The sequence below is a fragment of the Sorghum bicolor genome, chromosome 6, assembly GCF_000003195.3.
Source record: "Sorghum bicolor cultivar BTx623 chromosome 6, Sorghum_bicolor_NCBIv3, whole genome shotgun sequence".
In the NCBI taxonomy this organism is placed as follows: domain Eukaryota; kingdom Viridiplantae; phylum Streptophyta; class Magnoliopsida; order Poales; family Poaceae; genus Sorghum; species Sorghum bicolor.
Window position 1 is genome coordinate 5,750,909 of NC_012875.2, and position 17,223 is coordinate 5,768,131.

Sequence of the window (17,223 nt, forward strand, 5' to 3'; positions counted from 1 at the left end):
CCCCGTACTTCGCCCAGTGAAAGAGCCAACGGCTCTATTTGTTTGAGGGGTTATAAATACATGTTTGGCTGGCTTGGGGCTCACTCTCTTGGCATTCTTGACTACTAGACATCCTTATGAGCCTAAGCAAACACCTCCCACTCATCTCCTTCATAGATTATTCATCTTTGTGAGATTGAGAGTGATTCCAAGTGCATTTGCTTGAGTGATTGCATCTAGTGGCACTTGGGGATCGTTCTAGCTGCAGTTTTCTTGTTACTCTTGGTGGTTGCCGCCACCTAGACAGCTTGGAGCAGCAGAGGATCGGAGCTTTGGCACGAGTTGGTGATTGTTTGTGGCCATCTTCCGGTGATTGTGAGAGGTTTGTGCCTACCTCGGCGGAGAGCCAAAGGCAACATAGAGAAACAAAAGTGTTACAGTGTCAAATACAAACGAAAGTGTTACCGTGTCAATTTCCCAAAAATTTTTAGAACTAAACAAGGCCATAGAGAAAAATAAGAAAATGCTTACGAGACCCACTTGACTAGGTGGCGGTGACACCTACATTGATAATTGGGCCCATATGCTAACTTGAAAAAAATGATTACACTCTATCCTTGTCTTAGATTTATGACAATGACAATTTGACCATTATAACACGGCAAAGATTGTCATGATATGGAGTTTGAAAACATTGACGACATTTTTTGTGACATGAAATCATTTACGTCACTAAGTTGAGATGGCTTTCAAAAGAACGTCATAAACTCATCGATTTAGTGACATTTTGATCAAATGTCATGCTATAATCGTCATAAGATGACACATTTCTTGTAGTGATTAGTGGATTGCTCGTGTCATTGAGCTACCTCACTTGTGGGTAGATTCTTGTGGTGTCCTAGTGAGGACGAGGTTCGTGCTACACCTCTTAGCACCGAACCACCAAGTGTTGGTCGACACAACAGGGACGTAGCGTGCCGGCAAGCACGTGAACCTCGGGAGAAAAATTGGTGTCTCAATTGTGCTTGATTGGCATTCTCTCGGTGCTTGATTGTTTATATTGGTCATTGGTTCATCCCCTACACGGCGGTATAAACATCTTATCCTTTCCTTTACTTACCGCAAACTAGTGTAATTAGTTTAGTTGCTTACTTTGCCTTGTGTAGCTTAGTTCACTAGTGTAACTTGTAGAGATTCAATTCTTGTGTGCATAGTGATCATAGCAACTAGAATTGTTGGGTAGGTGGCTTGCAAACACCCCTTTAGAGCTAGAGCAAAAAGCTTCGCTTTGTTATTTACTAATCTCTTGTTCTAGTAAGTTTGTAGAATTTTTAAATAGGCTATTCACCCCCCTCTAGCCATATTAGGACCTTTCAGCCACGCAGGGCGCAAAAACGTCTGTGTCAGCCCGGCTCGGCCTAACTACAGCCCACTATTCCACCCGTATATAATGTTTCATCAAAAAAAACCCTAGGTCTAATATTTCCTCATCAGTTGTCGCCGCACCTGTACATACATCTGCTCCTCTTCTCCTCCACCCTTGGGCGTCCTCTCCTCAATCGCTGGTTGCCATCCCTGCTCCTCTCCGCCATAGATAGGCTTTACAAGCTTGGACAAGCTGTGCGGAGGCGCACCTTGCTGCCGTGCACAGGAGACTGGCCGATGGCGTTGGTGAACCTGGTGGAAGCAGCATTGACGTGGTCCCACTCACCAGACGCGTGCAGCCAAGTCTGCATGATGTTCTGTCAACCAGCTCCCAGCGCACGCACGGGAACTTCATGCAAAACTCAAGCTTGCGCCGCTCGTCACCTCCGCTCTAGGTGGCAGCCCCCTTCCTCCCGCACAACTCTCTCTCTCTCTCTCTCTCTCTCTCTCCGTGTGAGCCTTCTAGATCCGACATCTAGATCCAACGAGGCCATGGTGGAGATTGCCCCAAACTTTGCTGGCTCGGATCTCTATGCCTCTCCACCCCTATTTCGTTCTCTGACTTGTAGCTCCACTCATGGACGATTGGGGGCTTACCGAGCTATTAGGCGACACGCCATTACCTTGCTCTTGTGCCACAGCGGTGGATCCCCCATGCCGATAGCCAGCAGCGTCCTCGGGTCCTCTCTAGCGCCACCCAGAAGATCTCCCACGCCATCATCCTCGTCAAGGGCATCGGTAGCTTGCTACTATTTGTTTCAATTTTTGCGATGTTAGATTTGATTTCTACTTGATTCGGGGGCTGATTCTAGGAGTGCTAAGCAGAGAGGATTTGTTATTATATAGAAAACAGAGGTAAATCCAAAGGAAAATCTTGGATTTCTTTTTTGATTTGGGTTCGATTTGTAATTCTTTTTGTAAATCTTGGGTTCTTTTTTGTAATTCTTCTTCCTTCACTTGTTTGCCCTATTACTTTGTACATGTATAGGTTGTACATGAACTTTGTTTCCAATCTCTACTGAAAATGTATAGGATTAGATAAAAAGAGGCTAGGCCAGACGAAAAATTTAGCCAGACGAAAAATTTGGCTTAAATTTTGCCTCTTTAGTATTAGGTATAGACTAGAGCAAACTCTTTCTTGAAGACAGGCTTGCATCTTTGAACTGAGTGAAAGAGATTATTGAAAATGATGTCACTGCACATAATCCATATAGCCCAACACATCAATAATTATTTCTATGAAAAAAATTGATTTATCTTATCTTTGATGCTTTCCAAGATAACCAAGATATCATCAGAGTTTGGCAAGTAAACATTGAAAGTGAACCAACATGCCTTGGCAAAAGGGCAATGGAACAAGATATGAAGAAGACCATCCTTCATGTTCGACATACAGAAAACATAGTTATAATCTGGGAGGTGCATATGTCGTCCTCTATAAAGAGGATCTAGTGCTCAACTGATCCTTTAGAATGAGCCGGAAGAACTTTCTTTTGTTTTGACAAGCCAAAGTCCATAACCATTTATGAACCTTGTCCCATAGAATGGTGTCCAAAGGTGCTTAAAAACCTTTTTGGAGGAGAAAAAGGAGCATCCCTAAATATATATATAATCAGACATCATGAGTTTATTGCATTTCTTTGTTTTGAAGAGTGAACTGAAGCTCTTGAAATTATGCATAAGCTTCACCAGAGAGCCAAATGAAAGAGGTCTTGAAGGGAGCTTGTAGAGACAGCCACCCTAAGAGTTATCTGTTGATTATTAGCATAGGAAAAGTGCTCTGGAAAAGCCTGAGAGCAAAGTGATCCCTCCCAGAGATCATGCGAAAAAACACAAGATGAGACATTATTCATAGAGTCCATAGCCATACCTTTGAATTGGACTTGTAGTTTAAGAATATCACGTCACCATAAAGATTCTCATGAAGAAGTTCTCCCAAAATAAGGCAGCCTATCTCTTATTATAGAATTTGTGCAAATTTTTCATCAACAAGCTTTTTTTCTGGACTAACAGAGCTATAACTCCCAAACCACCTTTCAACTTAGGTAAACAAACCATTGTCCAAGCTGCTTTTGGAGGCTTTCATTGTTTAAATCAGCACCTCTCCATAAGTAGTGTCTTTCTAAACTTATCAATCTACTTGATGATTATTTTTTGTAGTAGAAAGGTTATAACGCTCCAGAGTCCAAACGGCTCAAATCCACTCTGCACGCAAAGCGAACCACCCATCATCCCACTTACGTTTTCGTCCTCGCTTCGCGTAAAAGAATTAACCCAAAGATGTTGGGGTGGACACTAGAAGCATTATATGTTGATCTAACCCACCCTTAACAACTAAGGTGAGACTAAACCCTCCACAGTTATCTCATAATATGCACATAGGCCACCAAGGGTTAAATTCCAAATTGGGCCGGGTGTGACAAAGGTACATATTGTAAAGGTTGGTCAAAGAACAATATTTGTGAGTTGCATGCGGTCCGCATCACAAAGAAAAGAAGAAAAAATGCTAATCTTTTCTCACACTTGAAGACTAGAGGCCAAAAGTCAGCTAAACAATGCCTGGTTATGCTTAATGGAACGCCTAAGTAGGTGAAAGGTAGAGAATCTAGAGAACAGCCTAGAGTGTTGGTTAAAATGTCCAAACTTTTGTCACTCATATTGATAGGAACCATAAAGGATTTATCAAAATTTACTTTTCAAACCAGTAGTGCAAACTCAGCGGATATCATTCTGTTAGAATAAATAAAATTTACTTTTCAAACCAGTAGATTCTGCAAACTCAGCGGATATCATTCTGTTAGAATAAATAGGATAGTATCATATTGTGTACCCACATAAGCTGTTAGTCCTATATATACTATATAATCAACTCATGAGGCCCAATGCAATATATCAAATATTCCACAAAGTATACTCTCTTTCATGGTATCATTCGCCTAGGTTTAGATCCTAACCCTAGCCGCCACCGCTTCTGCACTGCGTGCCCCCGTGGAGAGGTCGATCTCCACCGGGGGCAGCGCCCCTATTTAGGCGCCCGATCTTATTGATCCGGCTGCTATCGTCGTCGTTGCACAGCAGATTGGGATCTCCCCTATGTCATCGCCAGGCTACCACCGCCGCCTCATCCCTGGCTTGCCACCGGTTGTCGCCATCAACACCTGATCTTCATTGCATGGAGGCTGATGGATCTCGCCCCATCTTGTGCCACCATGGTGGCGGTCAGGGCTGGTCACATGCCTCGACCCTACGCTGCCATGGACGCAGCCAGATCTATCGTGTCGCTGCTATCGGGAGGATCTGTCCATTTCCACCTGAAAGGTCCTTGTTTGGTTTTGGTAATTGAGTGACAACTTAGGTGGACTAATAGTGTTTATGTGAGATACAGAGGAGATTAGTCCACAGGTGATGATGGAGGAGCTCATTGCATATGAGACATGACATGGAGTCATGTGACCAAGGTGGAGAAGATCAAGATGAGGCTTGGCTTGATGGACCGGTTGCAAGAGTGAAGGGCAAGTCGGAGGCTTTGAAGCGAGGGACCGCGTGTGACGGTGAAGCTTGAGCAAGACTTGGCGCCGATGGACCGAGGCAACGGTGAAGAGCAAGTGAGGTCAAGATCGATGAACCAATACGGTCACGTGATGATATGAAGTGGATCTTATCATTTGGTGATTGGTTGGTGCATGTGTTGCATCAACATTGGAGGAGATAGAATGGAAAGCGCAAGGCAAAGGTATAACCTAGGGCATTTCTATTTCACCGGTCATAGGTGTGTAGAGAAGTTTATGACTGGATTTAGGATAGATGGCCGTACTATCAAGAGGGGCAAACTTGTTTGCATATCGGTCATCTAGTGCCACTTGAGCGATCTAACTTTGCATACGTGTTAGGATCGAGTGGCGTGGCAAGTTTGAGAGGCTAACTCCTTTGGGAAAATGTTTGTGAAAATGCTAACACACTTGCACATGGTGGTGTACACTTGGTGGTGTTGGCACATTTACAAAGGAGGTGGAGTTCCTAGGGTTGAGAGGGGTGTGGGTTCCACGATTCGGCGCTTTTGAGAAAATTAAGTGCATATTTTCTATTGCGCCGGTGGGAAATTTGGAGAAGTCTCGGGAGTGTTTCCCACTCACCGGACACTGGCCTTTAGCGTCCGGTGGGCTGTCGGGTGTAGAAGAGTGCACCGGACGCACCGGAGAGAGTTCGGTGCTCAGCGTCCGGTGTGCGGGCGTCTTGGCGACCCTCTCTGCGCATGAGTCTAGTGAGCACCGGGTGCGTCCGGTGGCTCGCGTCCGGTGACTCTGCGAGTTTGCGGAGCTCTCTGCGCACGGGTCCGGTGTGCACCGGACGCGTCCGGTGTGACGCAATAGAGCGTCCGGTGGTGTGCAGGCGCGTGTGCGCAGTAGCCGTTGGCGGCAACGGTCGAGTTCAAACGGCTAGTGACACGTGGCTGACGCCTGAGCACCGGACGCTGGGGGTTGAGCGTCCGGTGGCTCCTTGTGAGCGTCCGATGCCCACGTGTTTTGCCCAGTGAAGGGGCAACGGCTAGTTTAGCCCTTGGGGCTATAAATAGAAGTGGTGGCCAGCCTTGGCTGGTGCTGAGCACCCTTGGAACTTAGTGTCCATGCTTGGGGAGTGCTAGGAAAGCCTCTAACTCACTTGTGCTTGCAAGAGTGCGAATCAATAGCGAGTGAGTGATTCTAGTGCGTTGCATTGAGAGGTTGCATCGAGTGGCACTAGGTGCTCGTGTTGCAAGCCGGTGGTGCTTGTTACTCTTGGAGGTTGCCACCTCCTAGACGGCTTGGTGGCTTGTGACTCCGTCGAAGCACGCAAGGAGATTGTGCGGTGCTCCGGAGAAGAGATTGTGAGGGGTACGGTGCTCACCCCGTGGGGATCACGAAGAGCAACTCTAGTTGAGCGAGACGTGAAGAGCGACAAGTGGTCCGGCCGGGTCAAGTGCTAGAGCTTGTGGTTAGCACTCCACGTGGAAGAGTGTGACTTGCGGGTCACTACTAGCAAGAGGACTGGCGGCAACCTTGGAGCTTGTCTCAACGGGGACGTAGCTTGGTGGCAACCAAGTGAACCTCGGGAGAAAATCATCATGTCAACTTTGTTCTTCCCGTTGGTTTGCAATTCCCTAACACAAGCTTATATTTACATTCATATACTTGTGCTTGTGTAGTTTCTCTTGTAATTAGTTAGCTTGTGTAGCTTGCTAGTTACCTTCTTGCTTGTGTAGCTAGAAGTAGTTCCCTTGCGTGACTAATTTGGTTTGTATAACCTTGTTAGTCGCATTGCTTAGTTTGTGTAGCTAAGTAATTTGTGCTCTCTAATTTGGCATTGGTTGCCTTGTTATTGAGCTTGCTAGTGAGCTTAGGCTTTGTGCGCTTTGCCTCACTAGTTTGTGTAGGAGCTCCCCGGTTTGCAAAATACTAGTTGCATAGGTTTGTGTGACCTTGCTCCTAGAATTGATTAGGTGAGCTCTTGCTAAGGTAGCACCTTGTTTGCTTGTTTAGGATCTTTCACAAGGTGCTAGAGAACTTAGATAGAGGGGTGTAGTCTTGGCTAAACCGATAGTTTTAATTCCGCACTTATTTTGGTTAGCCGGCGCGATAAGTTTTAGAAAGGACTATTCACCCCCCTCTAGTCCGCCATCTCGACCCTTCACCACCTCATCGATCTGTGTTAGCGCCTTCGACCCCACATGTTCGTGACCCGCCGTGTGCCTTGCACCGCCCGATCGGGGTGCACCGCCGCCGTCGTGCCGTCTTGCTGGGTACACCTGATCTCCTACTGATCATCTTTTTGGTTTGTCCGATCACTTATCAGGATTCAGTCACCCACTGCTCGTTAACCTCGTGCGTTCTACTTTGACACCGAGTACTACGCGCATCTTCTCCGAGGAAAAGGGCTACTATTGTGTCGCCTCATCGGGCCACAACACCGCCGTCCGTGTGTCCGCTTCGCTGTTGCGTCTATATCGCCGTCACCTGTGCATTTACAACCGTGTCGCACAATCCCTGTTGTGCCATCCGTCTACACAAGGTCTACGTTCTGCTGATTGGGTCTTCGTTATCAAGCTGCCACTACCGGTGTCATCACTGAGGCCTGCTTGCCGACGCGTCTTCTACCGCATTGCTTCTTCTTTGTCCAGCAGTACCACATGGTTGGGGCCCCCTCCCTTGTACGCTCGGCTAGATCTAGCAAATCCAACTATGCCTCGGCGCTCAAGTGGCTTAATTGCATCAACTTCGGCAGCGACCCTCCCATTCTCATCCTGTCTTTGATCGTTGCCTTTCTTCTACATCATACGACGGCCCTGAGTGCGTCGACTTCGGCATTGCCCCCCTCCCACGACGACTGCCTCAACGTGTCTCTGTCATTACGATAGCGCCCCTTGTGCGTTTGCAGCTCTATCAACATGCAACCCAACCACAACTACGTCGACCTCGGCCATCTTCAGCACGACTTCTTCGACCACGCTACTGCGTCCTTACGCTCGGCTACCTCGACCTCGGCACAAAGGGCTACCGCCTTGCATGAGGACTCATCGGCTCTTCTCTAGCCACAGCATACGCGGGGCATCGACTGTTAGGACTGCATGGGATGTTATTTATCATCTTCTTCTCCAGTCTTACCATCTGTAGCTCTCTCACTGTGACTACGGGAGGATTAGAGTAAATAGGAATAGTACTATATTGTGTACCCATATAAGGTGTTAGTTCTATGTAGGGATAAAAACGGATTGGATATGAACGGATATTATCGATATCATATTTGTTTTCGTATTTCTGGTCGAATTCGGATTCGAATACGGATAATGTCAACTATGACGGATAAAACACGGTTGGATGTCGACATCATAAATATACGATTTAAGTACTCGGATACGGATACGGTATCGAATGTTGAACATTCGGACTCGGATACAGACTGATCTGAATCTCTCTAAACAAATTCGGTCTCGAATACGGTTGGAAAATATCCGTACCATTTTCATCCCTAGTTCTATGTACCCTATATAATCAGCCTATGAGGCCCAACGCAATATATTAAATATTCCACCAATTATATTCTCCTTCACCTTCAGAAGATGATTCAACTGAGCACATCAGCCTAAATTAATATGAGATCATCATCTCCATATTTATAGAATGGGAAAATTCTCATCATTTGACAGAGGTATTGGGAGGGGCAATAGATTATCCTTCTGGCTAAATTAAGTACTGAAGAAGATCAACAGCTATGGCAAAAAGTAATGGTGACAAAGAATCACGATGTTTAACCCCTACTTTGGAATGAAAAATTCCCTAGCAACTCCGTTCAAAAGAACAGCAGAACCAAAAAATAGCTTCATCTAGTTTAACTATTTTTTAGGGAAGCTTTTATGTTCCATAATTTAGAGCATCCAACTGTGTTCCACTTTATCAAAAGCCTTTACAAAATCAAGCTTACAAATAATTTGCTCTCTTCTAAATTGGCGACACATATGCAAATGCTCTAAAGCCCAAGCTTTATAATCTGTTCAATGCTTAATAAAACCCTATTGATTCTTATATACCAGTGAGGGTAGAATCTTGAAGACTGTTGGCCAAACGCTTGGTTAAAATTTAAACTGAAGTATTCAACATGGAGATTGGTCTATAATATGCCTACTCTGAGTGCATCATCCTTCTTAAGAATTGGAGTGATGGATGAGGCATTTATTCTTTGAATAAGACATAGTACTTGTTTCGAGTAAAAAGTATCACGTATACGTATCTGTAAGTCTTCACAAATTTTGCCCAACATTTTTTTTTACCAAAATCTGTATTGAAACTTTCTGGGCCAGATGCCTCTCTCATACTCCCATTCAGTCAGGTTGGGAACGTGGCGTCCACGATCTAGCTAGTCAGTGGTCACCAGTTAAATCTACTGCTTAGGCCTTGTTTAGTTTCCAAAAAATTTTAAGATTTCTCGTCACATCTGGTACATGCATGGAGTATTAAATTAAGACAAAAACAAAAACTAATTACACAGTTTACCTGTAAATCGCGAGATGAATCTTTTGATCCTAATTAGGGCTTGTTTAGATGCAAAAACTTTTTGGATTTTGACACTGTAGCACTTTCGTTTTTATTTGACAAACATTGTCTAATCATGGAGTAACTAGGCTTAAAAGATTCGTCTCGTGATTTACAGACAAACTGTGTAATTAGTTTTTATTTTTATCTATATTTAATACTCCATGCATGTGCCACAAGATTCGATGTGATGGGGAATCTTGTAAAGTTTTGGGTTTTTTTGGTGCATCTAAACAAGGCCTTAGTCAATGATTGAACAATATTTACCACAAACAAACGAAAGTGCTACAGTATCCAAAATCTAAAATTTTTGCCAACCAAACAAGGCCTTATTAAACACTGCACGAATATCCACTCCACCCAATCGAGTCTAGATTCCAGCTGGCAGCTGCTGGTCGATCGGCATGATCGAGGATTCCATCCTCTCCTTCCCATCATGGAGCCCTACTACTCGCTGGCACGAGGAGAGTTTACCCATCTAGTCTAGTATTTAATTTTGTTAACGTGCAACATGTATCAATAGCTAACTATTATATATATTATATGTATTAGCTTTTTAATTTACTATACATATATGATTCGTAACAGCATAAAGTAAGGTTTGGCTGATTTGTTATGAAAAAAAAACACGGCTAAATAAATAGCTAGCAAATTTGGCTCATAAGCTCAAACAAACAAGGTAGGGTACCCTATATTATTCGGCTGACAAGGCCTTGTTTAGTTTAAAAAATTTGCAAAATCGACATTGTAGCACTTTCGTTTGTATTTGACAAAAATTATCCAATTATAGACTAACTAGGCTCAAAAGATTCGTCTCGTCAATTTTGACCAAACTGTATAATTAGTTTTTATTTTTATCTATATTTAATACTCTATACATACGTATAAAGATTCGATGTGACAGGGAATCTGAAAAATTTTGCAAATTTTTTTAGAACTAAACAAGGCCTATATTAACCATGGCCTAGGAGGCTATATATTCCGGGTTTCAACAAGCCCTAGCTAGGGAAGCCAAAAACAAAGTCGAACACAGGAAGCTCTGTGTGAAGGCCAGTCTATGTTGAAAATAGTATAAAATGAGTTTTATCTCTATAAAATTCATTTCATCCTATGAATTTTTATCATCTCACTCCTCATTGATTTAATGCTATCTCAGCTTATTTAATTCAATGCCATGAAACTATCGTGAAACAACGGCGATCCACGTAGAAAAAAATCATCCCGGGGGTGGAGTGCTTGAGTAATTAAACACTAGTTAGTGGGCGTTCACTTCTTCTTTTTATCGATAGATCTTATTACCCGCTTGAATGATGTTCCAAGCTAGTAAGTAATGTTTGCACACACATGCAAGCACACAAACATTACTTAATTAACCGAAATCGTCTATTCTACATAAAAACAGCGAGTTGTCGGTTAGGTCTAGTACGTATATATAAGTTCCTTATAAATAATAATAATATTCTTCTTACTAACATCTCGATGGAGGTGACATATAAAAATACTTCAAATACTTAATGAAATAAACACTAAGCGCGTTCTGAAAAAAGATACTTTTAAAGATTGAAATCTTCATATAAAATCCCGGAGGAGCTACATATATATCCAATGTCAGGTGGCAGAATCCATCAGCACACAGTCTGGCAGGCAGCATGGCTTGGCAGAGATTGCTGCTCCTGGCCGCGGCCGTTGCTCTCACCGTCACCGCCGGCGGCGCCGCGTTCCAGTTCGAAGAGGCCACTCTCGAGAGCATCCAGCAGGGCTTCAAGAACGGCAGCCTGAACTCGACGGCGCTGGTCCGCTACTACCTGGACCAGATCGCGCGGCTGAACCCGAAGCTCCACGCCGTCATCGAGGTGAACCCCGACGCGCTCGGCGACGCGGCCCGTGCCGACGCCGAGCGGGCGTCGTCGAGCGGCGGGCGCGGGCTCCTCCACGGCGTCCCCGTGCTGGTCAAGGACCTCATCGCGACGCGCGACCGGCTGAACACGACGGCCGGGTCGTTCGCGCTGCTCGGGTCCGTCGCCGGGCGCGACGCCGGCGCCATCGTGCTCGGCAAGTCCAACCTCCCTGAGTGGGGCAACATGCGCAGCGCCATGGGACTCCACGGCTGGAGCGCGCGAGGCGGACAAGCCATGGTATGATATGACTAGTAGCTTCTTCTTCCTCAATCACCATCCATGGTATGCCGCACGTTGTTCCTCCGTTTCAAATTATAAGTCGTTACTAGAATCTTGCGGAATTAAAACATTTTAAATTTAACTAAAAGTATAGAAAAACTTACAAAGGTTGATGACATTAAATAGATTATTCAATATAAAAATATAATTAATGAAGAACCTAATGATACTTAGTTGTTATAACAAATATTATTATATTATGATATAAATTAAGTTAAACTTGAGGTGATTGACTATTCAAGAATTTTACAATGACTTATAATTTGGAATGGAGAGAGAGTATATAGCTCCGTGTCACATGCATATCCTATTGATTTACGTCGTGCTGCAGAACCCTTACGTGCTGAAAATGGATCCATGCGAGGCAAGCACCGGTTCGGCCATCGCTGCGGCGGCAAACATGGCAGCCGTGACACTCGGGACGGAAACCATAGCTTCCATACTCTGCCCGGCGTCGGCGAATGCAGTGGTCGGGATCAAGCCAACAGTTGGCTTGACGAGTCGCTCCGGTGTGATCCCCTTCACGCTTAGGCAGGACACTGTCGGGTAATTATTAAGATGTGACTAGCTAGCAAATCCGTAAATGTTTAACTTGCAATTAGTTTCTTCATTTGTGTGTGTTTTGAGAGGAACGAAATTGGCCACGAATTAAGTGCACTAGTAAAAAAAAAAACCTCTACACTGGCGGTGGAGCATAATCTTGTGGAAAGAAATCAGTTTACCCGACTTAAAAACAGCATGTAAAAATTAATTTTCACTTTCTAAGAAAACCGTCAGTAGAAATAGTACATTTCCACTAGTAGTTTTCCTAACAAAACCACCTGCAAAAACCATATATTTCTACAGTCAGTTTTTCTAAGGAACCGCCACTAAAAATTATATTTCTACACACAGTTTATTAACAAAACCGCCTATAGAAAAAATTTGAAACTGAACTTTTTGAGCTTTTCAAATGATCTCGTTTGAAAAAACCACCAAAATAAAAGTTGTAGGTCTCGAAAAGTTGTGAAACTTTGTAGTTGATAATTTTTTCATTTGAAATCATCTTGTCATCGAAAACTACGATTGAATTTCTTAAATTTGAAATTCAAATTTTGTAAATGACCTCGGATGGAGAAACTACCAATATAAAATTATAGATCTTGAAAAGTTGTAAAACTTTGTAGTTGCAACTTTTCCATTTCAATCCGTTTAGGGCCTCAAACATCCAATGTATGCTCGGTTCAGGATAATATGTGGGGAACTAAACTCTAATATAGACACAACTGAGTGATGGATGGAGTGGTAGAGGAGGCTACACGTGAGGACGAAATTAGCCTAGGCCTTCCCTAGAATTAAAATCTTTTTTTCTTATTTTTAAAAGCCGATTTCATATTTTCTAGAAAAATGTTTTCACTCATGGTTGCTTATTTTTAAAAGCCGATTTCATATTTTCTATAAAAATGTTTCTACTTATGGTTGCTTATTTTTAAAAGCCGATTTCATATTTTCTAAAAAAAAATATTTTCACCGGTGGTTGGCTAAGAGAACCGCCTATAGAAATTCATTTTCTACTAGCGGTTGTCTTAACAAATTGCCTGTGAAAATATATTTCCACAGACTGTTCTTACAAAGATTTATTTCTATTGGTCTCTAGCGCCCGCGGTTACGAAAAATACCTATAGAAATGTGTTTACAACCACCACTATTGAGCTTTTTCCTACCGGTGGTGATTAACACGTTGATTTTGCTCCCAATTCAACCCTCCAAATGCAGACCATTGTGTCGCACCGTAGCAGACGCTGTCCACGTGCTGGATGCTATTGTCGGTTATGATGACCTTGACGCTGAAGCCACAATGGCAGCGTCCCAGTACATCCCTCAAGGCGGGTACAAGCAGTTTCTGAAGATTGACGGGTTACGTGACAAGAGGATTGGTATACCAAATGGCTTCTTTCACTTCGAAACTAAGACAGGATTGGTGTACAAGCAGCATATCGAAACAATGAGGTAAATACATAATTTACAATAGAGTTACACTTTACATAAATTCTTGAAGAGTCAACAGGATTGGTAATAATTTCCTTTTCAATCATAATCAAAGCAATCTAGTTACTCAGTTTCTCTTGTTTTAAGACGACTTGGAGCGAACGTGATCGAAAACCTGAACATAGAGAATCTGAGCGTGTCACGGAACACCACCACGAGTGGATTCGCGGTTGCAGCGCCAGCAGAGTTCAAGATCAACCTGAACAACTACCTATCAAACTTATCCTACACTCCAGTCCGCTGCCTAGCTGACATCATAGCTTTCAACATCGCCCATCCTGACGAGGTTTGTTTTAAACTTTTAATCAGTCTGAACCTTTAACTTTTCAAATCAGTACTGATGAGTTATTGTACTTTCTCAACCCTAGCTTCTTTTTGAATCTAATCTAACAATGTACTGAAATTTGGACTGCTGCAGGAGAAGCTGATAGAGTACGATCAGCAGCTCCTGCTGTTATCTGAAAGCACCAGAGGAATCGGCCCGTTGGAGAGAGCTGCGATACATCGGATGGAGGAGTTGTCGGCAAATGGGGTGGAGAAGATGATGAAGGAACACTGTCTCGACGCCATTTTTACACCTGATTCGAGCGTCGCCACCGTCCTTGCCTACAATGGCCTCCCTGGAATCGAAGTGCCGGCTGGATACGACGAGAATGGTGTCCCCTTTGGCGTTACCTTCGGTGGGCTCAGGGGATATGAGCCCAGGCTCGTCGAGATGGCATATGCGTTTGAGCAGGCAACCAAGGTGCGAAGGCCTCCCACCATATGAAGGCTTAGAAAGCTCCCTAGAATGCACACAGCTGGTCGCAGTCCACCTCTTTGCCACTACTTTGTTTCTATATAAAATGTTGTCTGTATACTTTTAGTAAAAAGATTCTAAAAGCATGTTCTACTTGAGTATAAATGCAATACGTGGGTCAAATACAATTTGACGATACAACGGCGGTGTTGTGCTTAATTATTTTAGTTATTAATAATTTGCATCACTTCGCTTCATCTGGAACCATTCATACAAAAAATTTTAAAAAAATAATTACATAAGAAATTTTGGGTTACAAAGTTGAGGTAATACTCCATGAACTACAATGGTAAACACAGAGAGAAAATAATACATCCTCGGATCACAAACATAGTTTGAATCTAGTGATGCCAATTGGGTTACCAAGTTGTGGTCGCTTCTACTACTAGCACCATCTTGCAGAGACATGAGTACGTCCATCCAACCTAGGTTTAAGCCGAGTCATTTTTTTTCTTCAAAAACTTTGGCTAATAAAAATGTCACTTGAATTAAAAAGAGAGATATATTTTTAAAACTAGTTTGAGTCTAGTGGTGTCAATAGGACCCGACGAAACTTTTCTTGGTCTGAGCCCGGTCGTGGCCTTAACACGAGCCTGGCTGTGGGCCGGGCCGACAGCCCTGCAGCACACCACACACATCAGTTTCTCAATGGAGTGCAGTTGGATGTAGAAGGCCAATAGGCAACGGCAAAGAGGATATCCATCAGCTCTCCTGTACTCTTCCCTATCCCTTAACTAAGAGATTGAACAGCTCTAGCAAATTTTCTATCACCTTTCCCTATCCCTATATTTTTTTAGAGATCTCCTAAATCCATTGTTATCCATAATGTGATGAATAAGGGCTTATTGCTTGGTACTGCTTCAAGAGGCGCTTCACCAGTACGTAGATTCATCTGTTGTCCAACTAAGGCCTTGTTTAGTTCATAAAAATTTTCAAGATTCCCCGTCATATCGAATCTTTGATCGCATGCATGGAGCATTAAATATAGACGAAAATAAAAACTAATTGCACAGTTTATCTGTAATTTGTGAGATGAATCTTTTGAGTCTAGTTACTCCGTGAGTGGACAATGTTTGTCAAATAAAAACGAAAGTGCTACAGTAGCCAAAAAGCAAAAATTTTGCAAACTAAACAAGGCCTAAAGTGGTCTCCCATCGGTCCGCTTTGTTTCAGGAAGTCGTGGAAAACATGCTCAGAGATGAGAGGAGAGAGAGAGAGAGAGTAGAAGCCAAGAAATGTAGCGAGATCGACTTCTTTCTAACGCAAGTGGACCCCAACACGGGTATGGGTAGATTTACCCCCATTGCAAGGCCAGCGCTAGTCACCAGGGACAAGGCAGGAGCAGAGTCGCTAGGGCCTTGTTCAGTTCCCAAAAAATTTTACAAAATTTTTCAGATTCCCCGTCACATCGAATCTTTAGACACATACCAGCGCTAGTCACCAGGGCCAAGGCAGGAGCAGAGTCGCCAGGGCCAGGCTGAGAGCGGAGTCACTAGGGCTGAGACAGGAGCGGGTCAGTTAGCGCCGGGCCGGGGAAAGAGCGGAGTCACCGAGGCTAGGGTGGGCGCGCGTTCAGAAAGGCAGTGGCCCGCTAGTATAGAAAAGTTTTTTAGGAAATACCCCCTTTTTCTATCAAAGGCTGTTAAATAAGCGCGTCACCTTTAACATTGTCAGGGAGCATTGACGATTGCTGAAGATCTATTTTCACGGCGGTTCCATCTTCTAAAAATGTATTTACTATTTTACTTTTAGAGCTAGTTCTGTTAAGAGAATCGCCTCAGAAAATGCTATTTACATGGATGGTTGCTTATGTCAATCGTCCCTGAACAATAAGTGATTTTTAGACATGATTTTATTAAGTCAACAATCGATTTTCAAGCCTTAGAAATAGTTATAGCACAACTTTTTAAAATGGAGTTGCATGAAGACAAAATTTATATAAAAAATGTAAAGCTCGACAAGAATTTAAACTTTATAGTTGATATAAATTTTGCTAAGATTATTTAGGGTTCCAAATATATAAATTAAATCTCGGATTTTTTATTTTAAATTTTAAAATTTTCAAATTACATTGGATGGAGGAATGTCCTATATGAAAGTTCCGAGATCTAAAACTCTATAGTTGAAGATTTTCCCACTAAAGTCATCTAAGAGTCCAAATATTGATTACAAGATCTCCACACGTTTTAGTACAAATGGATAACATTATATAACTCAAGACAAGTAACTATGTGGTGCAGTGGTAGGGAACGGTGTGCGGAACATGACGAAAAATAAATTCTCCCGGTGGCTAGTTGGTCCTTTAGGCCTCTAGCCACACCACACTGAATATTTTTTTCTTCTTATTATTAGAATCTAAATGATTTTTAAAAATTTTGGTAATTATTTTTACAGAAGGGGACGGTTGCCTTAAAAGAACCACATCTAACAATCAATTTGTAGAGATGGTTTTAAATGTGTATGTGAAAATCACTTTTTTTTATGATTGGTGGCATTGTAGTGGTTTTTTAAACTGTCTTTGAGAACGGATTTTAACCGCCTCTAAAAATCTTTTCTATACTAATGGCCAGGATGAGTAGTGCAGATGGAGGATGGGCGGTGCGGACGAGAAGGATGCGTGAGAGCATCTCCAACAGTTATGCAATTGGACTATGCATTCTACAAATTTGCCAAAAATCTTAAAAATTGTTCTCCAACAGTTATGCATTTGACTTATGCATTTTGGCAAACTTGGCATTTGATGGACTAAACT

At 43.1% G+C, this 17,223-nt stretch overlaps 1 protein-coding gene across 1 annotated transcript; it reads left to right on the forward strand.

The window, feature by feature from the left end:
- On the forward strand, window positions 11,072-14,609 carry LOC8083455 (putative amidase C869.01). The gene is made up of 5 exons (XM_002446111.2): window positions 11,072-11,602; window positions 11,976-12,190; window positions 13,400-13,633; window positions 13,760-13,958; window positions 14,091-14,609. Exons 1-5 carry the CDS (start codon window positions 11,117-11,119, stop codon window positions 14,439-14,441), a joined length of 1,485 nt encoding a protein of 494 aa, XP_002446156.1. The 5' UTR covers window positions 11,072-11,116; the 3' UTR covers window positions 14,442-14,609.